Source organism: Nipponia nippon, unplaced genomic scaffold (genome assembly GCF_047370975.1).
Source record: "Nipponia nippon isolate SJK-2023a ecotype South Korea unplaced genomic scaffold, ASM4737097v1 scaffold_17, whole genome shotgun sequence".
NCBI lineage: Eukaryota > Metazoa > Chordata > Aves > Pelecaniformes > Threskiornithidae > Nipponia > Nipponia nippon.
Window position 1 is genome coordinate 3831786 of NW_028262333.1, and position 23418 is coordinate 3855203.

The window sequence follows — 23418 nt, forward strand, 5'->3', positions numbered from 1 at the left end:
CAGCAGGCTTCGCGGGGCGGCCCGGCCTCCCCGCCGGCGGGAAGACTACATCTCCCAGCAGGCCGCGCGGCCGCAGGACTCTCCATTTCCGGGAGCGGCGCCGCGTCCCCTCGCTCGGCTGAGGCGGCGGCTGAGCCGGAGCGGGCCTGGCTCGGCGGCGCGGCGGCGGCTGCCCGGAGCGCGGCGAGCGGGGCCTCCTGGGGCCGGCGGTGGAGGAGGAGGGCAGCGAGGCCGGGGAGGTCTCCAGGCGGTCGGCGCCATGCTCAATATGTGGAAAGTGCGGGAGCTGGTGGACAAGGCGTGAGTACGGCGGGGCGCGGGCGGGCGGGGCGGGGGGCCGGGGGCGGCTCGGTCGTGGCCCCTCAGCTGGGCCCGTGCTCCCCTCGCCCCCCTCACAACATGGCCGCTGCCCCTCCCCTGCTGAGGTGGCTGCCTCACACCCACTCCGCGCCCAGCTGACCCCTTCCCGCTCCCCCTCCCCGCCTCCGTCCCGGGTCCCCGGGTGACTGCCCGCTGCGGCCCCCTGCCCCTCCTCCCGGCGCCGCTGTGGCCCCTCCGACGGGCAGGGGCTGCTTTCCAGGTAGTCCGTGGCCTTTCCATAATGGCTGGCCGCTTTCCCGCCCCTCTTGGGCTCATCTGGGCCCTTCCAGCCCATGGCGAGCTGCGCTGCTTCTTTGGGTACCCCCCTCTCTGCCGGGGTCCCAGGGCTGTGTGCCCGTTTTGGTCCATGAGCCCTTAAAATCTGTCTCTGCTGGACTGGCTCCTGCCATGGCCCCTAGGCCCCTTAGGCAGAAAGGGACAAGTCACTCAAAGAAGGAGGGGAGCGAAGAACCACCTGTACAGCAGTAAATTTTCAGAGTGCTTCCAAAGTCACCGCATGCTCTCTAAGTGTTCTCGTCCTCCCTAAGGACAGGTCCCTGCTGCCATTGCCATTGCCTCGCCACTCCTGGGCCTTTCCGGGTGGAGCATGGTAGAGGAGCGAAGCGTTTTATCCCACCCCTTAACCGTTTGAATAACTCAGATATTTGCAAGTTTATTTCCTTGACTGGAACCTCCTCCCGCTGCAAACTTGGCAGTGGTCTTGGATATCGTGATCACCGTGTTGCAGCTTGAGAACGTGACGTTATTGTTAGTTTCTCAGACGCTCCTTTATTTTTGGCATGAGAAAAATTTGATACGGTAGAGAATTTTACAAAGGTTATGTTTTGCCTCCTTAAATAACAAATCTTTAGGGGCGAACTTGGAGCGCTTTTCCATGAATTGTGGACTACTTAGAGGAATAACTGGCTGAAGGTCTGTAGATTAGTATATACCAAATGAGATTAAATGAACTAATAGTTGTGTCTAACCTTAGAAGTCAAAGGGTGAGTCTTTCAAAATTGAGGTTCCATTTTGAACATTTTTTACTTTTGTTTATCCAAGCAGTTCTTAAACTGGCCGGCTTTACATATAGGCTTAAAGGGAGCAAATTGAAGAGAAATGGCAGCTTATTCATGATAATGAAGTGTTTTGCTTATGGTGCTGTATACCAGACTGAGACTTTTCTAGGCCAAGAAACAGATGAGATTTAAAAACCACTGTGAATAAGAGTTCTCCTGAGGAGTTTGTTTACTTTTTATAGCTCTTTGCATGCAAAGTCAGCCCTTGCTAAAGTAGTTTTAATAATGTGATGAATGAGGTATATAGTAGGACAATCCAAATAGGCCTGTGTCGAGTTCCAGGACCCTAGAGGACACTTTCAGGGAAATCAAGTTTTTCTAAGTTTTCCTTGTGTACTTTTATTTGTGTAGGATTAACGATCGCTATAGCATTGTAACATTGTCACTGTTTTTAAAATGTTTACTTTTAAGGATATTTCATAAGTTATTAAGCCAAGCAGTACATCAAAATTTAGTTCAGAAAAGACATTTGATTTCCAAACCAGGTGCAAGAAGTAGATATTTCAAATAATCAGAAATGTTTTTCGAATAAACTTCAGTTTCTGGGAATCACGTTATCCAAATAAAGCAGATTGTGTATTTAAAAAAAAAAAAGAGAGACATCAAAAATCAATAGTCCCATTGTGTGTGGTGCAGATTTGTCATAATGTCTTCTGTCTTAATGCCATGACTTACAAAATTCTCTGCAGAAGAGGCTAAGCGATATCATCTGCCTCATAAATAACCGCTGATGCTGTGGCAGGAACATACTGAACTTTAACAAGAAAGTCTCTTCCCTTAAAAGAGGAATATGATTATATGGGGACTTTGAAAAATGCGCAAATAGCTTGAAATTTTGCTGGTTCAAACTTTGACAGTTTTGTAGTGGTTGTTAACTCTACATCTTGGTTCTATATTCAGCTGATATTTATCATCTTAGAATTTCAACTTGCTTATCTGGTTTTTTTATCCTTATTTGGGCTTCAGGTGGCTGAGAGTTTGGTTAGGTCAGAGATATTTCAAGGTGGAGGACTTGTGTTAAACAATTTTCAGATTTTTCAGTGTGTGAAAGTTCAGTAAGCGATGATACATAGTTAAGCTACTATTAATTTTTTTTTCAATGTCTGCAGGGTACTTTAACAACAGAAAACCTAAGTAAAAACAGTAACCTATTAAAATTCTTCAAAGTTTTAGAGCCAAAAAATAAGTTAACAACTGCAAAATACACAGTAAAAATTCAACTCTGTATTTAGTATTATTGAAGTATTTGGTATTTATGTTTTCTTCAGTGTGGTAGAAATTTGAGCAATCCGGTTCATTAGGTCGATTTTGCTTTGTAGTTTTCTTCACGCTAGAATTACCTCTATTATTTGTATTGTAGTGTTTTCTAGAAACTCAAAAGTATGGATCTGCATCCTTTTGTGTGTAAGACAGTGATTTTTGACACTGAATGGTGGTCCTATTATATATGAAATTTAGGAAGACTGTGATAGAGTGTTAGATTTAGACCCTTCTAAGATGTGACAATATACTTTGTGTCTTGTTCTCCTTTTTGTTAACCTCATTGTTCTTAGTTGCTAATGTAACTGCCCCATCTTAAATTTAAGTGCCTTGATTAGTTATGATTGAACAGTAATACCTTGTTTCTAACTGGGCATTGTGAAAAAGTTTGGGGCTTAAACCAAATAACTAATAAAGCCTGCCTGTGCGTAGCAAAACTTGCTTGTCCTAAGCTTTGTTTTTGCAGTTTCTAAATAAACGCCAAACTTCTTTCACCCTCCAGTTTCTTCCCAGGTACTGCAATGTGTGTGAGTTCTTCAGATGTGTGGAATTACGTTGAGTTTCTGTTGAGTTTCTGGTTAGCTTGCAGTTTAGAAGGGGTAGGTCTAAATTTTCTTATTTCTTCTGGAATAAATTCTATTTCACATTATTTTATTATGTGAATAAATTAACTTCAGAAGGCAGCTTTTCACTTTTTTTGGATGTTCACTTGTATGGGTTCTTTTTCCCCAGTAGGTCACAACTGAATTGGAAAGTAAACCGTATAAATGCAGCCCTCTGTGCTCAATTTGTTTGCTCTATAACAGTAAACTCAGTTTAAATGGCAGAGGTTTCTGATGACTCAAGTCCAGGGTGGTGTCTGATGCTAAGTTAAGTGAGTCAGGTGGCATTTCCGAGTCACTCCTTAAGTAACGTAGTAGACTTGATTCTGTTTTGTCATAGACTTAGGTAAGGTCTGTGGTAGAAGTATGTAGCCTATGCATTATATGCAAGAGGTGGCCAATTTTTCTGACCTAACGAGCTGCATACCAACATCTTAACATGACCGAGTGCAGAGGCACGCATCGCGTACTTTAGATGGCTGGTGGGAGTGTGAACTCTAAGAACATTTGGCAGGTGGGAAGTATGCTGGTCACCGGCCATCCCGCTGCTCTGCCACGTGATGGGTTTTGCAGCTTTGTCTCTGGATGACCTGGTGACAGCAGTCCCAGGTGTTCTGTGGCTCCCATAGCAGGGGCTTCAGGTTGCCCCATGCCTGCTCCGAAACAGCCCTGTAGCTGTGATGAAACTTGAGGGTAAGCGTTGCATTTGAACTGCTTGTGAGCTGCGTGAAACGAAGGATCTGCAGGCTGGCCAGTACTGTGTAGAAGCAGCTTATTTGAGAAATGTCATATTTTTATTGGTATAGGTGCGTCTGTACTTTGATAATCAAACCATCAAAGGCCCCAACCAAGTATCTCCCTACTGTGTGATAACAGAACTGGCAAAAGGTATTGTAGTCCCTGACATACAGTTCTGGAGTCCTGGCTATGGAAATTTAGAGTATTATGCAACTTGGTAACTAACTTCCTTTTTTAATCTCATTGGACAAGTATATGTTGTGCTTTGTCTTTCCTGTGAAGTTTCTGGGGGAGTTCTACAAAGAAAACCCCATGGCTTTTTCGAAAGAAAACAAGAAATATTAAGAAATCCAGTTAAAACAATTTTTAGCTTGGCAGAAGCAGGAAGGTATTAGCTTGGCCTTGTGGCCAAGTTCAAAAGCCAGGCCATCACATCTCTCTCTCTAGTTTTGTTGAATTCTCTTTTCTTGAAGCAGAATCTGCTGATTCTTATTTTCCTGAAATGTTACTCTACGTTGTTAACCTAGCACAAGGTTCTTCTGCTTAAAGCAGAAGACAGCATTTGTGCATATGTATTTAGCAAGGCTAGTTAGACTCCTCATGGCAATAATTCATCTCTTAATATAAGATGTCATTGTAACTTAACATTTTTGCTAACTAGTTTCTGTCACGGACATGCAGGACATGCAGTAAGCAGGATGGAAGACCTTTGGACCCACTGAGATTAGATTGCTGCCTGTGGCACAATGTGATGAGACTTTACAGCCACTTTCTTGAAAATTTCATTACCATTCTTAGCTTTTGTGATCTTCTATGTGCATGACCAGAATGTGAGAGAGCTCATTTTAAGCACCTTTCACACATCAAAGGGTGAGAAACAGTCTAATTAAAAATTTGGTGAAGGTGACAGATCTGCGTGTAGTAAGGACGGTATAATCCAGATGTTCATTTGAATTAGTTAAGGTGGGCGAGATAGTTGTCACTGAGTCTTTGAGCTTCCTGAATGTATCCTTAAAAAGAAGAGGAGAAAGCCTGTGAATTTCTTGCCAGTATTAGGAATATGACAGCCGCCATCCTCCTGTTTTTTCCATCCCCTTTCCAGTTCAGTTGTTTGTGCACCTAGCTGAGTCCTAACTGCCTTGCTAGTACTGCTCTTACCACACCTTTCTAGTGACCCAGCAGGAATGTATTTGCACCTCCTCATGTTGGAGAGTGGGATTTGAAGCCTTGCAGAGCTATCTTCATATGTTTTGCAAGCTTGAGGAATTGCCCAAGTATGTAATATTTTAAGCTGTTTTTAGATGGACAGCAAATTGTCTTGTTTCGAACTGACTGTAGTGCTTGTACGGATGCTAAATGCTGGAAGCATTTATAACACTTGAGAATTTATTTGTAGAGTTAGGTAGGGGAGAAGTTCTTTTAGTTAATAAACAGCGTGTTTTCTTTAGTACTTCTAATTATATAAGCTGTAAAGAGAAGGGTAAATTATTGGTGGAGTGAATTACTGTTTCGATTGTCATTGCAGTTCCTAGCTGTTGTAGCCTAAAGCATGGCATGTAAATTAAACCTTGTACTTCAGCTGAGGAGTAGAGGTTTCTGGATTACCCCCACTTCACAGATGAGGAAAACTAAAAAGATAGTTGTGTCAAGTAAACCAAGTCACAATGAGTTGATAACAGTCAACACTCTGGATTTGCTGACTTCCAGTCTCGTGTTGTTGTCCGCTAGCTCATGCTATGTCTGCATTATACTTTATTAATGTGGTAAATGCATACCAGTAATTTACTCTACAATTACATGGCTTACCATTAACTTTCAGTTGCTTATTGCCTGTAGTATGCTCACGTTTGACCAACATATAAGCAGGATCCTGCTTATACTCAGCTGGGGGTTTTAAATCCTCTTGCCTAGCTACTTTCTTTTTTTTTAATGTGCCTGTAATTGTTCTTGTTTACAGGCGATTTTCGTATGGTTCATGGATTTGTCCACCCAGACTACTGAGCTCTTCTGTAATGAAGTGCCATTTGCTGGTTTAGTAATAGCGGGTATTACGGTAAATGATCCATCATATGATACGTCCAGTGAAAGGGTAAATAACTGTCTAATACTAGTCCATTGCTATCTGACCTTCCCGTAAACTCCCTTGCTCCTGTTCCAGGATCATTTAGTTTTCTTTATATTTAAGATTTATTTTGGTTTGGATAAGCAAGATCTTCAGAGCAGTGAACGCTTCCATCGTTTTATGTAAGGGACAGTTAACCCTCACTGCATGAGTTATCCTCCTATTGCTGCTTAAGAGATGTCCTGCTGATAACTGCTTTAAAAACAGCATTTTGTATCATTATTACAAGCAAGGTGATGATTATTATCTCCAGCCCTATAAGGACTTGTCCTCTGCCTGGTTACCAGAGTGTGAGAGTCTTGGCAATGCAAAGGAAGACTGTGTGTGAAAGTATCATTTGGCTCTGCAGCTGTGTGTGGCTGTGTCTGCCAAGCACTTGTCACAGCACTTATTTCCTAGTGCTTTCCTCTTTCCTTTAAAAACTTCCAAAGAGTTGCTGTTTTTAATAAGGAATAGAAATGGTCATAGTCTTTGGGCCATGTAATTTAGTTTTGGCGATAAGCATCTTGGAAAGTAGTATGCTCTGTTATCTTACGTACATAGATATGTCATTCTCCTGTTTGACTATTCAACTAGTGGAGTAATGAAAAGTAGGCAAATATCACAAGCTGAAGTATATATTAAAAGTTAGCGAAAGGTGGTTGTGACCAAACACACAAGTTGAATCAACACACACCTTCAAGCGGTGCTTTTGTTAGTGCTCTTTCAAATGTATTGTTGCCATTTTACACCCTATGGAAGCTAACAAGCGTTTGTATTACGCTGCATAAGGCTAGCTAATGTGTTGGCCTTATGTATTTTCAGGGAATCTAAATGATGTGTGTATGTGTGACAGCTTGTGGGTCCTTGAAGTATTTTTAAAACATGGCTTTGCATCGCCTTGCCAGAAATAAGAGTAGGCTTCTGCTTGGGAGGTAAATGAAGCTGGTCAAAGATAAGAGCCTTACCTACATCACTGTGTGCAACTGTGGTCAAAAGGATCAAGGTGCTTAACTCAGTTCTGTGCTAATTCCTCTTGGTTGTGTTGCTAGTGTATTATAAAATATTAGCTGGTTTGCGTAATTATTTCATATACAAGGTATAATTAATTCCAAAGTATTGTGCAAATGTGGAACACACTACTGCTTTCTTTCTTCAGGCTTGCCTATTTCAAGGTGCAACTCTAAAGATTGCAGTGGTCCTAAAATGCAATCTTGTATCTCCTATCTGCCTCCATTAATTTCAAATTTTAAATGAATTTCTGTATTTATGTGAAAATGATAAGCTTTTGTAAAAACAGAAAGACGAGATGTTGGAGAATGAGCGAAGCATTATCTCGTAGGATGGTAGATTCAGAACACAAAAATGTGTTGATCTTGAGTTGTATGCTTTGTCTTGGAGCTTTTGGAATTTCTCTCATTGGTTTATTCCGAAGTTTGGGATACAGCGTGTCCTCGAGTCATAATACAAGAAGTTCCATTTGAAGCTGGGAGACTCATCTCTGACATGCAGAACACGACCTATTGCTTCAAGTATGTTTCAAATACTTTGCCATGTGCTTGATGTGAAACTTCAACTTCCAAACTACCCCGTGTGCTCCGAACTAATATTAAGACAGTATTTTAGGAAGGGGGGGGGAAATTGAGACTCCTTGGTTTTGGAAGAAGTAGGAGAGCTACTCCCTTTAATTGCTTATTACTAAACCAAAGATGTACAATAGCATAAATTCCTGTTTAAAGTTGACTGTTTTACAGACTGTTTAAATGCTTATCTCAAATTTTTTTTTATTCATAAGGCAAAAGTAACACAGGGCAAGAAAACAAAAAACTAAATTAGTCGCAAATGTACCAAATGAATAAAGTATTCAGTTTTGCGATTGGTCTTTTTCCAGCTCCTTACAGTGTGCTGGATCTTACTGGCATGGGACAAATAAGGGCCCAGTTATAGATAAGGATTGACAGCTGCTCTCATCTTTCACTTTGGAGCATGAGCTTTATTTACCTGTTCCATTTGGAATAAACAGCTGTAGTATAGCTAACACTTTTTTTTAAGGATGTTTGGTAGTCTCTTTAGAAAGAGCACTTGTGTAGGAGAGCGTAACTCCCTCATGACAAAAGAGTCCCACTCGTCTGCCTCTCTGAAAAATAAGATCTGATTCTAACTGGGGTGCACTTTATTTTTTGAGGTACAAGTGTCTGTTAAGGTCATGTGAAATTGTTACAAGTAGTTCACATCTTTACAGAAAGCTGTGTAGGCTATGGTTCTCTGAGTATTTTTTTCAATAACAGCGTTAGAAAAAGTATTCATTACTTATTTATTCCCGTGTTGTGTGCTGTGTAAGTATGGTGGTTTGGGTTGCGGTGCAGTGAACTGGATAGAGGAACAGATCCAACGGGAAGCTTTCTCTCTTCCTTTGTCTCTCTCCCAAAAGGACTTTGTAGGTTATTTCGTTTTAAGTTAGGTTAGTTCCTTAGACTCGTTTGCCATACAACTGCACAAGCGTTTGTGTCGCACCTCTGAGGACGCAGTGTTGAGAGGGGACGGGAGGGAAGGGGAGAGGAGAGAGACAGTTAAAGCTAGCGTAAGCAGAGGACACGGGAACACATGGCTGAGTCTCCCCTTGTAGTTGCCTTGGTCTCATATGAAAACATAACCTAAGCCATGAAATCTTGGGTTGTAGTTTCACAGTCAGCGTAAGCGTAGGCTGATGGTAAAAGAGGTTTCACAGCCTTCCGTCTGCTACAGACTGCAGACTTCTTTCTCCTTTTTGCTGGCACTAGCATACTTTCTGCTTGATGAGAGAATCTCTCTCTCAGACTAACCAGTTGTTTTTGCCAATGTAATTCTCCACTGGATCAGTTCCCTGGTATAGTTAACTCCATGGTCACACAAATATTTGTACTACCATAAAGAAAGGAATGGTATGTGGGGAAGAATAAGTGGCTGGGGGCAAAGGAGGGCAAGGTACGGGTTTAGTGCTTGAAGTACACCCTTCGCATGTGGTTTCACAAACAGGTTGCGGAGCTCTAAAATTATTCTTCCACTAAAAGAGAATGTCTCACTTTTGCACCTGACCGTTTGCTGCCTTTGCCTTCCTTATGCTGCTGCTGTGTAGTTCAGTATTTGCTTGTGCTATCTTGCTGATATAGCTAAAAAACCCAAAAACCCCAAGCTTTGAGGGTTCATAACTGGTTTGGCAGCGTGCTGCATAAGCAGCTGCTTATGGCACCACAAGCACTTGTGTTGATAGGTGAAAGGACAGGAAGATGGCTGGGACCCTTTTTCGACGATGATACATTTTTGCCTAACTTTATTATTTGAAACTGCACTGTTAGTGGTTTGTTAGCTGCAAAACTGCTCTAAAAGCTCACAAATTTAAGTCCTAAGTTTAAATTTCTTAAGGTCGCTCTTCTATTTTGTATATCGCTACTTCAAGCTCCTGAGCTAACCTTTCTACGTTTGTATCCCTGTTGTGCTGGGGGATATGCATTAATATTTCTGGTTCCACTTTCAGGTCCAAATTTGGGAGAAAGGATATAGATTGGAATAGATGTGTCTCTCGTACGGTGCTGCTTTAAATGATTCAGGCTGGAAGTGATCTCGGGATCCAAGAGATCTTCATATGAGAGACACTTTCAATTCAATTTAAAAGTGAAGATAATTATATTAAAAATACTGGTGGTATATATTTCAGTTATTATAGAGCGGTGAGAGTGGTATTCTCTGTAGACTGTTATTTTAAATAGATTAAATCTTTTTGGATGTGTTTGGTTTGCCACTAAAAAAGAAACTAATGTGACAAAATCAGCATTGTTAGTGTGTATTTGGGTGTTTTAAAGAAACTACCTCAAAGCTGTTGTATTCTTCCCTCCCCTCATCCAAATCGTGTGTCCTATCCTAACCATTTAAATATTAACTGCATGCTTAATAGATATTTACTGGTTCATTTGGGATACAGTGAGAAATATTAGTGTATATTCAACTTGTTTAATGAGACTGACCTGTGGTTTTTTTAACCTGTTGTAATAATAATGAGGCCTGTTGGGAGTCAGGGAGTATGGGTTTTTTTGTTCACTCCATTCTGAGTCATAACACTAAATGTTTTTCTTGTTGGTTGCTCTCCCCATCCTGTCAAGCTGTTTGGAAGCATCCTAATGTACATTACAGACTGTTCAGTGTTCCCTCTCAAGACGTGACTTTATATTTAGTTAACGTCCCTATGTGATTCTTGGGAGGTGTGTGGTTTGTGTTCTATGAGACTTCTCAGTTGAAGGTTTCTCTAAGTCTGTTTTGAATATAAAGAGAAGAAAAAGGCTTTTGATAAGCTTAGGTAATTTTATTGGAGTTGCAGTGCGTGGATGCATCTTCTGAAAAATAAATTACCCTCCTGGTAACTTATATCTGCGAATAGAGCTGATACTTTAATGATTGCTGTCACTTTTAATTATTTCTTGATTTGATGATTATTTAATTATTTTAACCATTCTTCCATATGATCATACAAAGGGAGGTGGGAGTAAAAAAAAACAACCCTCTGTTCAAAGGTGTTTATTGTCTAAATGAGTCAACTTCTATTACAGTGGTTTATCTCTCCTTGCTACCAAACAGTTGATTTCGTTTCTTGAGACAGCTTGAAAACTTAGTGCTAACAGACGTCTAATTGGAAATTGGAGTCTCTTAGCCTTTTAACTGCCAGTGTCAGGTTTTTGTTAATGATAAGGTAACTGTGACTTTCTTCTGTAGCTGCAGACATATCATAAAAATCCAGTAATCTTACCATGAGTGAGTAAATAAATAAATAGTTCCTGTATTGAACCATAGTGAAATTGCTTTGTTGTAAATACACGGTGTAACTTGAAATTATCATCTGTATGTGGACAGGAACTAGAAACTGGGGCTCCGAGGCAAATGAAACAGCTCTTGTTACCTTTTTAGGACATAAGAGATACTTGATCTCCTGCAGGAACCGGTTTAACAAATGATACCTATGAAAGGAGAGGAAACATCATTATCCTCCACAAATAAACATGGCTTGGCATTTTGAAAGTTAATTTGTATGTAATTTGCCAGACTCGTTCCGCAAAAGAACGCTTGCTTCGAGTAAAAATGCGTGTTTGTGAACTTGTGGGTTTTTAGTTTGCCAAGCTACCCTTTTTATTTAATGTGAGATACCAATCTGAAAATCTTAATGAAATAATGAATGTTAATATCATAACACTGATATCCTAATACTTATTCTGAATGGTGTGTTCTTACTGCTTGTGCCCATTTTTGGATACTCTGCTGTGAATAGCTGTAGAAGGACACTCTGCCTTTAGCTATTGGCCAAAGTTACTTTGTCCAACTGCTTAATACGGCAGTAGAAGGATTTCTAGGTTGTGACCTACCTTCATAGAAAATTGAATGACAAAAGAAAATAGGTATTAAGCTAATTTAGTCTATTTAGGATTATGGTGACTGCTTTTTATTCTTAGATACACTTGTAGCAGGATAGAAACATAGTAATTCAGGGTTATTAAAGGATGAACAGTCCGAAGTAGGAAAAGATTAGATTTTTTTTTTAAACAATTTTTTTGGTTAATTTACTGGCTGCAGTATAAGAAGCTGAAAATTAAGTAATTGTGCCATTCCTGGGAACTGCATTTGAATTGATTTAAATTCTGTGCAAGTATTTTTTCCCAATGTGTTCTTGGAACAGTGATGTTTGCTTTCCTTATGCACATTTTTCCTTTTCCTTGTGGTAATTATTCTGACATAGTTTAGTGAGAAACTTCAGTTTTGTCTTTCTAAATAATCGCCTGAAATCAAAGACTTGTTTATGGCAAACAAGACTAAAGCATCATATCCCAGTAATAGTTCTAGAAGATACAGTAAATAGTAATAAAACTTGACAGGGCAAGAGGCACTGGGCACAAATTAAAACACATCAAATTGCATCTGGACAGAAGAAAACACTTTTTTGCCGTGAGGGTGGTCAAACACCAGAGCAGGTTGCCCAGAAGCGCTGTGGGGGCTCCGTCCTTGGTGATCTTCAGAACCTGTCTGGACATGGACCTGGGCAACCTGCTCCTGCCGAGCCTGCTGGAGCCGGGTGGGTGGGCTAGGGCATCACAAGAGCTGCCTCCCAGCCTCCGCCGTTCCCTGGTTCTGACTCAGCTCTCTGCAACTGTAAGAGCTCTTTACAGAATACTAAAATAAAGATCAGCCAGAATACATCAAGTGAAAGTGTACTGAGAAGGTACAACAGCCCTTGTATTTCCTAACACGCGGTTTTGGGGTGAAAAAACTTTGCTCTTTCTGCCAGTGGAAGTACCATGAGTGACACAAAGTGCATTGTGCAGCACTTGTGTAGTATTTCATTATTGTTTCATGTGCCCTGAGCCTCATCTGTAATTCTTGTATCAGCTGAACTATTTTGATGTGCTTTTCATTATATATGGTGTACCTATCCCATGTAATAAGATGTTATAGAAGAAATAGTGGGGAAACATCCGATTGTCAGAACTGGTTGTCAGCATAACTTTATTATGATTGTAATAAATTATTTTGATCGGGAGATGCCAACTAATTTAATGGGAGGAAGGCCTCCAGGTGGTGAAGGGAAAATAGTTCTTATAGGTCTAATGTACGAGATGTACATCGGTTACAAAGCATATCTGTCTCCGCTTCAGACCGATTTTTAGAAGACTGAAGAATAAGGTGGAACCTGGAATATTTTTCTTCCAAAAAATTTTGGATAAATCTGTTCTGTCAGTGTCCCATTTTAAAACAGTGTGGTTAGCAGGACTCCATTATAGGCCAAGCACAAAATAACACAGGCACGGCTGAACAGATGAGCAACATGCTGAAGAAAGCTTTTCCAGACCAGATTAACAAGCAAATTGTGTCAGTCAGTCAGTCCCAATGAACGGAAAATTCAGGACCGAAGGCACGAGGGCAGAGCGAGAACAGGAAGAGGACTGTATTGCTTGATGTCCTCCCACCCCGCGTGGACGGCGGAGAGGCGATGTGGGCAGGAAACGTGATAGCGATGGGTGACTTCATGTATCCTATGTGGGTTAGATAGACATTGCGTCAGCATCTCGCACCGAGAACAACACACGCTGAGATGATCCGCGACTGGTTCACCGAAGAGCTAGTGGAAAAGGCAGAAGTGGGAAGCCTTGACTTGGTCCTGAGCTGCGCATTGATTCTGGTTTAGGATATTACTTTCAGAGCCATTCTGTAATAGTGAACATAAAGCGCTTGGATTAAAAGTCTTTGTGAGCAATAGAAGCATAAAGAAAAAAATGGGTGCATTTTTCAAAAAGGTTGCTTACATAAAAACCAGGATGTTTTAAAAAATAAAATAGCTTTCAAGGGCACGAATGGAATCCTTGCAGGTGATGTGGAGATAATGAAAATGCTATATTGGTGGCACATAATGAAACTGTTATCACTTCTCAAAGACAGTGATGAAAAAGAAACATTGGTGAAGAGGAGGGTTAAGCCAATAATTCAAAGCAAAAATGTGTTTCAGAAAGCTGAAATGTCCATTTGGAGAAAATGCAAAGTTTAGAGTTGCTGGCCATTCTCATGTAAAAACAGACAGACAAGAGCACGTTTGAAGAACAACTTGTGAAAGGCACACAACCTAGTTGAAAACAAATTGGAAGCAAGAAGTCAGAGAGCACCTTTAGGGCCACTGGATGCTGAAGCAGCGCTGGCAAAAGGTGAAGGCGTAGCAGGAAATCCGCCTGAATTCTTTGCCTCTAACCCTAAACTGTTGGATGCTCACATCTTATTTTGCAGAATTATCACTGCATACTTGCCTTTACTTTTTTTTATATGATATAATAGGCATCTTTTCACACAGTCAGAGATGGATACTGAACAGGTTTCCCCTTGCACAGCCCTGCTTATGCTAAAGAAGTACGAAGAGAGTACTGGGAGACTGCACAGCCTTAATTGCAATTTATAAGATGTTGAATTTCTTGTTCTTACTTCTTAGCAAGGTGAGGTGCAGGGAAAGGCTTAATTTTTTAATAGCTTCCTTCCTAGGAGAAGGGAGATGCTCTTGGAGACACTGAAACCTAAGTTTAAAGGGCCTTGATTGTGTTCCTCTTATGGCTGTGTATAGTGGAGTCAAGAAAGAAGGTTCTTGCATCCAGACATACTCCATGTAGTCTTACTTAAAGACAGCCTTTTCCTTAAATTGTCTGACAGATGTAATGGTCTTTTCTGGATTTGATTTCAGTATTGGATATGAAAGGAAACGCTGCGGGCACGTTAGAGCTATTGAGTGTAGCAGGTATTGTAGCACTGCATAGGATAGTGGAATAGTTCTTGCTTTCAGCTTCAAAGAGTAAGGAAGCAGACTGTAAGGAATCAATTTTGAGAAGGTTTCCCCTTGCACAGCCCTGCTTATGTTAAAGAAGTACAAAGTACTCAGTGGGAGACTGCGGAGTCTTAATTGCACTTTAATTTATAAGATGTTGAATTTCTTGTTCTTACTTGTTAGCAGGTGAGGAGAAGCTGATCAGCTTCTCTGTAGTGATATCAGTATTCATTTTCTGATTTTATTTTACTTATTTTCAGGAAATAAAAGGCCTGAAATCTGATGTTGAGGTGGTAGGGTTTTTGCAAACAACAGCAACTATAGAATTAATTCCAGTGTGTTTAGAAATAAGAGCAGTAAATGATAATGCAGTTCAGAAAAACAAAGATGAAGATAGTGGTCTCAAGTGTGCGTCTCTCCTACTGAGTGCCTCCTGCGTAGCCATTCCACTGAAAGACACTTGAACAAATGAAGGAAAACAACTGGTTATGAGCCTGCAATTTGCTAACTTTGCATAAACTGTTGCTTCCTCTTCCTTTCTCCTGCTCTGAGAAGCGCAGTGCAGCTTCTGCCTCAGCCTTAAGACATTTTCCAGGACACAAGGCTGGATTAAAACAGTAGTTGAAGGTTTTCTTGTTTAGTTGCTTCACCTGCTACTTGGACCATACTTCTAGATTCTGTTGTTGATGAGGTACACGTCTTGGGCTTTCTTAGGTAATGTGGTGTTAATACTTTGCTACGTCACAGCTGAAAGATGAAGCTGTACAGAGTCATAGCTCTGTAGTTGAAGGTAGAAGGAAGCAGCAAGCCCTTCAGAGCTGGTCTGGGTGTTACGGAGAGAGTGCAGCTTGTGTTGTAAAAGTTGGGTGCTTGACACGTGCAGTTGGGATGCTGTTGTCTGACTCTGGGTGCCTTGAGCCTGAAGGGGCAGGGAGAGGAGCTGGCAGGAATTAGAGCCCTCGGACAGGCTGGAGGGAACAAGGGCAGACAGATCTGGTAACCTCACCAGTACCTCGCCTGTGGATCTGGTCAAAGAGCTTCTACCAGGTGCTTACTGTTGGCTTAGAGGAGTTCTTGTACTCAGGTTTATTCCTCTCAAAAGGACTGCAGAAGGTGACTGATATTGCAAAGTACAGGGGTGCATGGGATGTCACAGTGCCACAGTGATTATATAGTAGCAGGGAATGATCAGTTTGTGTCTTAAAAGCTTCAGTGCCTGCATTGTTTAAACTTCAATCAGCCCTCCCTGGTGGAAGAGCTAGCATGTGTTTAGAGTAATGCTTAATTTGTAATAAATTTGGAATTAGAGCCATGTTCTAATGGTACTCGGCTTGCGATGAAGGGCTAGGTGAAACTACAAGGATCATTAAATCTGGTCCATTAATGTTGGGGGGAGGGTGGTTTTTGGCAATATTAAACTCCATATTATTGCATGTGCATTCTTCTGTCCACACCAAATACTCTGTCAGTTGACAAATATTTGAAACCGTTCTTTGCGTAAGGAAGGTTTGGATTATTTAGAATTCAGTGTGATTAGTAACACTGAATAGATCTGCACCATTCATAGGTGTAGTAACTACCGGGCAGTGTCCCTGCTTTTCAGAGTAAAATCTCTTACCTGTAACTATTCAGCTAATATACTTCAAGCATATATAGCATCAGGAGGTTTCCTTGATCAGTTGTTGCATTACTGTGAACTTAAAACTGTTACATGCTCTTCATGCTGTCAGAAAGCCCTAGTACGAAGTTTTCTGGTGAACACATTTCACGTGAATAGCGAGAGAGCAGAATTGCAGAAGCTTTAGAGGTGGGGCGGGCTCATCAAAGGAGTGGCATCTTTTGAGGATCGTGTTGAAGCACTAACGGCACAGCTCTTCTGACACTCTGGAAACTTGAGGTTTGTTCTGGGAGTAGGAGACACGTTGTCTTAGGTAGAGAGGTGTGGTGGTTTAGCCCCAGTCGGCTGGCAGCCAAGCACCACACAGCCACACAAGCTCGTCACTCCCTTGCCCCCCCGGTGGGATGGGGGGGAGAATCAGAAGGGCAAAAGTAAGAAAACTCATGGGTTGAGACAGTTTAATAATTGAAATATAATAATAATAAATTGTAATGAGAAGGAAAACAACGCGCACGAGAGAGAGAGGAACAAAACCCAGGAAAAACAAGTGATGCAACCACTCGCCACCTGCCAGGTGACGCCCTGCCCGTCCCAGAGCAGCGATCACTATCCCGTGGCCAACTCCTCCCAGTTTATATACTGGGCATGATGCCATACGGTATGGAATAGCCCTTGGGCCAGTCTGGGTCAGCTGTCCTGGCTGTGCCCCCTCCCAGCTCCCTGTGCACCGGGCAGAGCATGGGAAGCTGAAAAAGCCCTTGACTGGTGTAAGCACGACTTAGCAACAACTGAAACATCTGTGTATTTTCAACATTATTCTCATACTAAATCCAAAACACAGCACTATACCAGCTACTAGGAAGAAAATTAACTCTGTCCCAGCCGAATCCTGGACAAGAGGTCATTATGCAACTTTCTGGAGGGTTTGGAGCGCCATAGCTACTGACAGAGTATTCTTTTTACTGTGAGGTTGTTTTTTTGGTGTCCTACCCTCCACCCCACCCCACCCCCATCTTCCTCCTCCATCCAAGGTCATTCTCAACATTTTTTTTTTATGGTCAAAAAATAGGAAATCTGAGGTACACAGGTGGGTTGAAGTTACACAGCTTCAGAGCTTACTGTTGCCTCATGTTGAGTGTAACTACAACTTGCTTGTCCTCTGAAAACTTTTATCCCTTTTATTTCTTGTTTTGAAAGAAGGGTAAGACCTCATTCTTCTTGTAATTACTTCTTTCGCAACATTGAAGTATTATGTCCCCATCCTGAAAGCTGACTGGGAGTACTTGTGAGTCTCTGCCTGTTGAAGGTTTCTGTACACACTTAAAATACGTGAGCTGTGGCCTTGAATACGCTATCTTAATACCCTGTGCATACAAAGAAGTAAGTAGCACCAGATCCCTTATTCAGAAGGCGGTTTATGCAACACATCATGAACACCTGAAACGAGCTTTTTGTTTTCAGGGAAAGTTACTCTTGAAGTTATATGAATGCAACAAAGTACAGAGAAATGCAGTTGATTGGAGGGTGTGAGCTATGGTACAGAGTGTTTCAGTCTCTCTCTCCCAAAATAATGTATTTAAATTTTAGTTTTGTGTTATAATTGTCTAGCAGTGTTTATGGGGATTGACTTTTTTGTGCTGGTATTTTGTTCATATCAAAAGCACTCTACAGAAAGTGTGTTCTTAATTAGATCTCTTGCTCTTTGTCCTACTTGTTTAAACATTCATTTTCCGAATAAGTCATATTACCTGACTGGATCACAAATATGGAAAAATTAAAGATGCAGCCCTTGACGGAAAATACGTAGAGGCTCTTGCTGAGTCTTGAAGGAGGAAGTGCAACCTGAATGAATTCTGTAAAGACATGTAGTTCACTCTCAAAAATATTTTTGAAATTGTTGCAGCTTTTTTGTTACAGAAGGAAAACATCCGAGGTGTAAGGAGCAGAGTAGCAAAGCAAGTCCGAGGACTGAGCAAAAATAACTCTAGTCATGTGATTACAGCATACATATGGAAATCTCTTTAGTTCTGCAGTTACAAAAGGTTATCCAAGTTTTGCAATTCCACTGCTTTTTTGACTGTATGGCTGCTATTGTTTAAACATGGTGTGTTGAGCTTTGAAAGCAACTAAATGCACGGGAGTAGGAGCTACGAAGCAGTGCCTTCAATCTGATAAGCCAGATGTCTGCTCACATGAGTGCAAGGAGACTGCAAACTTGCAAAGGGCAGTAACAGCATCGCCTTTCTGTCTGAATCAAAACCAGAGCTGCTCTGCTAGTGTGTAACTAGCCCACCAAAGTGCCACATGTTGCCTGAAAGGCAGCTTTTTTCCACTTGTTTGTAAAATCGGTTTTCATGCTTAAGATTAATCGGATTTGTCACAAGAATGGTTTAGGTGTAATAACTCTAATTTCAGCTAAAATTTGAACTAAAAAATGTGACCTAAAAACTAATACTGAAAAGCAATGGTAATACTATTGTGGTGTTCTTACAATGTAAGTTAAAAGGAAGCATTTTGATTCATTCTACTTGCCTGGAGTATAACATTTATTTTGGTAAGTCACCTTTTAAAGAAGGTTTTTTGAATGAAGTATAATAAGCAAAATGACAACACTTACTAAGCCTTTAAAAATGGAACTGTGGAAATGTGTATTTGAAGTGAAGATAGTCTAATCATTGAAGATTAGAGGATTCTAACTGAAGAACGTTAGGCTGGATGTTTGGAACCAAAACATCCCATAAAGAATGGGCAAATAAAGAAATGGGCCTGGGCTTTAGAGGAAGAAATACTTTCTAGAAAGGTGGTACAAAGCCACAATCAATAGTATTAACATGGCAAATCCTCAGTGAGTTTGAGAAGTTATTTACCACCACATATTGCTGCTCTACAATTGTTCACAATTAAGATATTTAAAGCAGCCGTGTATCTGTTGGTGTAAACCACAAGGGATGGTTTTATATAAGAATATGAAAGTATTAACACTTACATACTGCAGGGAATCTGCAGTAGGAGAGATGTAATCAATCTTAAATCAACTTGGGGGGGAAGCGTTTGTTCCTTGTACAAATATGCTTTAAAACTACCATGTAATGAGTCGCCTCATGTTCCCAACATCTGTAAAAACCACTTCAGCTGTAGCATAGCAATTACAAAAACATTAAGAATACAGCAAGCTGCAATTGGGTAACTTTTGAGAGGGGGGGAAACTTTGAAAGGGAAGAGTTCAGCGGTGTGCAGTGGTGGTTTCTATGAGTGAGAGATCTTCTGAGTTCTCTAACAGGCTTCAATTTAATTCTTGAAGTCACTCTTCTTTTTGAAAGTGTGCGTGGTGGATTTTGGCGTTATCTTGTTTATTTGGTAGTCTTTTGTGATTAGAAGTTGTAAGGCAGAGGAAATAGCTTTATAGTTCCTTCCTCCCACAAGTCGTAATTAATTTGTGACCATCAGGATGTTTTTCTTGGCTTATCTCTTTCTGTGCAGTCTGCCTTGCACATCTGCCACATAAATTATGAAACTGTTAACTTGAAAAGCTGAAAATGTATTTCAGATCCTACTGTACCGTAATGAAATGGTAGCGTTGGTCAGAAAGAGCATAATTGCAACGTGCATAGTGGGTCGGTAATAATACCTGGTATTCATGTACTAAATTGACTGGGGTCATATTTGTAATGCTTCTGAGGAGTGACTTAAAAATAAGTAACTTCAAACGGTCAAGTGTCAGCTAATGTTGCGCTGTTACCTCTGTGTAACCTGAGGTATTTCACCAGGCATTTTGGCAGATGGGTACCCATCTGTTTCTTCGTTGAATGTGGACTGCTGGCTTCATATTTGGTATCCATATGTTTCATCTGTAAGGCTCTAAATCTAAGCGGCGTGTTTTATAACAAAAGTGACATTACTGACAGGAGCAAAATGAAAATGCATTAAGTTTGTTACATGTTTTTTAGTTAGTTTGTCTTCACCAAGCAAGGAGAAAGATGCTGGCTGAGATTGAATATATGAGCTCACTGAGGGGAAGAGTAGCACCATCTTTAGTTTGAAGGCGATTAATATATTTATCTCTGAATAACTGTTAGTAACATTAGGTACATAAATTCCTCAATGTCCATTATATTGTCTGGGACAACAGGTGGATAAATGGTGTCTTATCTTTCTGTCCTCTGCCTGTGAACCAGTCTGCACGTTGAGCTTTCTAAGGGAGTGACAGACTGTCACGGGGCAGTGAAATCTGGTGCTGAAATGCATCCTTCAGTTTGACTTTGTCTTAAGTCCTTTCAGTTTCTTGAAACCCAACTTTGGACCAGTGATCAGCTTTAATCCCTCAGAGCTTGAAGGAGGCGATGCTAACAGAAATAAGTGGAGTTAATACACGATGTTCCTTTTCGCGAGGTGCTTCTTGCACGGTGTGCTGGCCCCAAGTGCTTTGGGAGGTGGTGCTGTGTGGATCGGGATCGTTTCTTTTTTAGCTCACCAATTCAAATGCTCTGTTGAAAGTGTTTCATGCCCAGATGGATAAGTATTAAATGATTTTTTTAATGGGAAAAAATGTTTCTGGAAACTAATTAACAATTTAATAGATGCCAAGATTCCCACACCTGGGAGTGGGGGAGACGTATCCTGTACTCGGACGAGTTGCATAGCTCTTTTATTTGCTGTGTACTCTCAGTAGTTGAAACTAACTTCTGCACACAGTTTAAAAATGGATCATTTCATATTAAAATAACTTTTTAGCATTCTCAGAAAGCTTTCCATCTATTTCCACTCCTGCTTTACAGGAACCTTTTAATCTAGATACTAAAAATAGTTTAGATGTGTGGCTCATCAAAGATGAATGGTGGGGATAAGGTGGCGGGTTCCCTCTGCTCCAAAGGCTTCATCTTAAATGCATGCGTATCTGTGGGTGGGGGTCTTCTGGGTAACTGTATTGTGAAAATGTTACTGGGGTCTGCCTTATCTCTTCTCCAGATGTTGAATGTTCACTTTGCTTATACCATTTTATAGTGCATTTGTTCATTCTTTTTTAAAAAAGCAAATATGGATGCAGTCTCGAACATCTAAAAGCAAAGCTACATTATACATTTTTTTTTTTTTTTGCATTAAGTTGTCAAGTCCTGTACTGTTTTCTGGGAAATTTGAAAATAAATCACTGCTGTTGTGTTTGGATAGTATTCCTAAAACACGCACCATGGATCAGATGAACAATAGCTAGTGGGTCCCTGTCTTGTTGTGGCAGACTGCTAGCTTCTCAGCTGAAAGGGAGCAGGCACCCCAACTGTTAGGAGGAATTAAGCTGCTGGAAGACAAAGCCAGCACTTCAGCTATAGGAGCAGAGCATTAGCTCAGCCTCCAGATGTAAGTTACTGCTGCCTTTGTTCAGAGGTTTACGTTGAAGCTACCACCATGCTGGTAACAATCCATCCGTATGAGAAAGCACTCCTGTCCTTATCCGTGTGTCTTTCCATAAAAACCGTAGCGATGTTTAGATGGAGATATGCAAGATGAATAAATGAACCAGCTGGGTATGTTTTTCCTTATTCAGTTAGAGTTAAAGCAAACTTTCCTTATGCTGTAATTTAATGGTTTCTTAACTATTTATTTTTCAGATACCATTTATGGTCCTTTCTGGTTGGGCAATGCAATCTATTCATTTTTAAATCCAAGCAGCACAGCAGAGAGCTGTGCGAGTGTGTTCTTACTGGGTTTTGTCCATGTGGACTTTAGAGACTGTTACTGTAAAGATCTCCTTTGCTATGTCACCAGCGAGGCGATGAGATTTTAATCTGTGTCAGTAACATCTGTTCTGTCGTGGACCAAATTTAAAGTTTGCTTTGCTTTTATTCGCTGTGAAAGTCATAGGAAACATGGAGAAGACTTTCTGAAAATAAAGAAGCTGCTAACAAAATTACAGAAAGAACGAGATTGAAGTACTAGTGTATGAGACTGCCTGTTGAAAGGGTAATGCTAAACACATAATTATTTAAAAGATGAAATTATGTTGTGTCTGTTTTGGCACCTTAAATAACAACAGGTTAAAATTTTTGTTTCTTTCAAGACTCTGGTAGCACACCACATAGTGCTGTACAGTAACAGAGCTTCTCTTGTCCTCTGTTCATCCAGATCCCTCCCCCTCTAAGAGACTAATTTTTTTCTTTAAAAAGTAGAAATTCTTTAGTGTTGCTGTTTGAATAGCATTAATGTTCAAACTAGATGTATGATAGACATACATGTGTGTAACGCTTGAATTTTTTTTTTCTTCTGCACTTAGTCTTTAAATAGATATTTGCAGAATGGTCTCTCATTGGAAACTGTTAATGGTGGTAAAATGTAGAAAGTTTCTCATCTCAGCTTTTAGTATTTTAGTGTTCCCAGTTGTAAAATTAAAAAAAGGAAAACAGAAGGTGCATAATCCAGCGATGTCCTTGGAGTAATAGTTAAAGGCATAATATTATGCACATAGGAGTCCCATGTATACATGATATTGTAATTGGTTTGAAATATACATTGAAAAAAAAAATTAACTGTGTAACCAGGTTTCTTGTTCCTGCTGCTCAGTCCCTCAGCACAGTGGGCAGCTTCCCAGAGGTTTGCGAAGTGTTTCTAATTAGGCTTACCCTGTCCGATCCAATACCTTTATCATCGCTATAAAGAAACTGTTGTAATGTACCTTCTCTGTGACTTCTGTTTGGTTTAGTTTTCACAAGATTAGATGTGGCATTTCACAAATCTTTTGTGGATCTAATGTCCAGAATTGTACTTGTGTCCTCAGTGACACCACCCACATCAATAGCAGCTCTAATCCTAATGGTGCTTTTAATGCAGTGGTCTGACTCTTGCCCCAGGGCGTATTCAAGGCTTTTAAGTTTGTGCAGAAACATTGACTAAGATCTGTTAGGCTTTCTGATTCCTTAATATGTTTTAAAGTAAGTTCCATTCTGGATGGATGGATGGATAGATATTTATTAGTCTTTCATTACCTGTAATGGGTGAATGCCTTCTTTTCTCATGCCACTTGTTTTCTCTATTGCAGGTTTCCCATGCACATGCTATTTAAAGGTTTCTGCATGTTTAAGACTCTGCTGCTATTTGAGCATTAGTACAAAATGCTAAGTTTACATGTCATTTGCAGATCTGAAACTTTGTGAGATACAGCTCTCTACTCCTTTCCTGATGAACACTTATCTTAGGACTACTTCCTTCAAAAGCACATTGCTCCCAAAATCTAGCAGTGAACTGTAGCTCCCTGTGAGTTGTGGTTTCATGCGCTTGAATGTCTTGTCAGGGTGATGAGGGCACAGAGCACCATTGACGGTGGAAAAAGTCTGGAAGTTACAAGAGATGCTGAG

At 40.7% G+C, this 23418-nt stretch overlaps 1 protein-coding gene across 2 annotated transcripts in view; it reads left to right on the plus strand.

The window, feature by feature from the left end:
- Positions 1–72: 72 nt before the first annotated feature.
- The window catches only part of CLINT1 (clathrin interactor 1), a 54542-nt gene continuing 31196 nt past the window's right edge, over positions 73–23418 (plus strand). The window contains exon 1 of one of the 2 annotated variants that reach the window (XM_087753694.1): positions 73–300. In XM_087753694.1, the coding sequence (XP_087609820.1) occupies positions 260–300 (41 nt within the window). In that variant the 5' untranslated portion in view covers positions 73–259. Of the gene's footprint in view, positions 301–5996; positions 6129–23418 lie in introns of those variants that run through there. The other variant, XM_087753695.1, reaches the window with a different exon arrangement.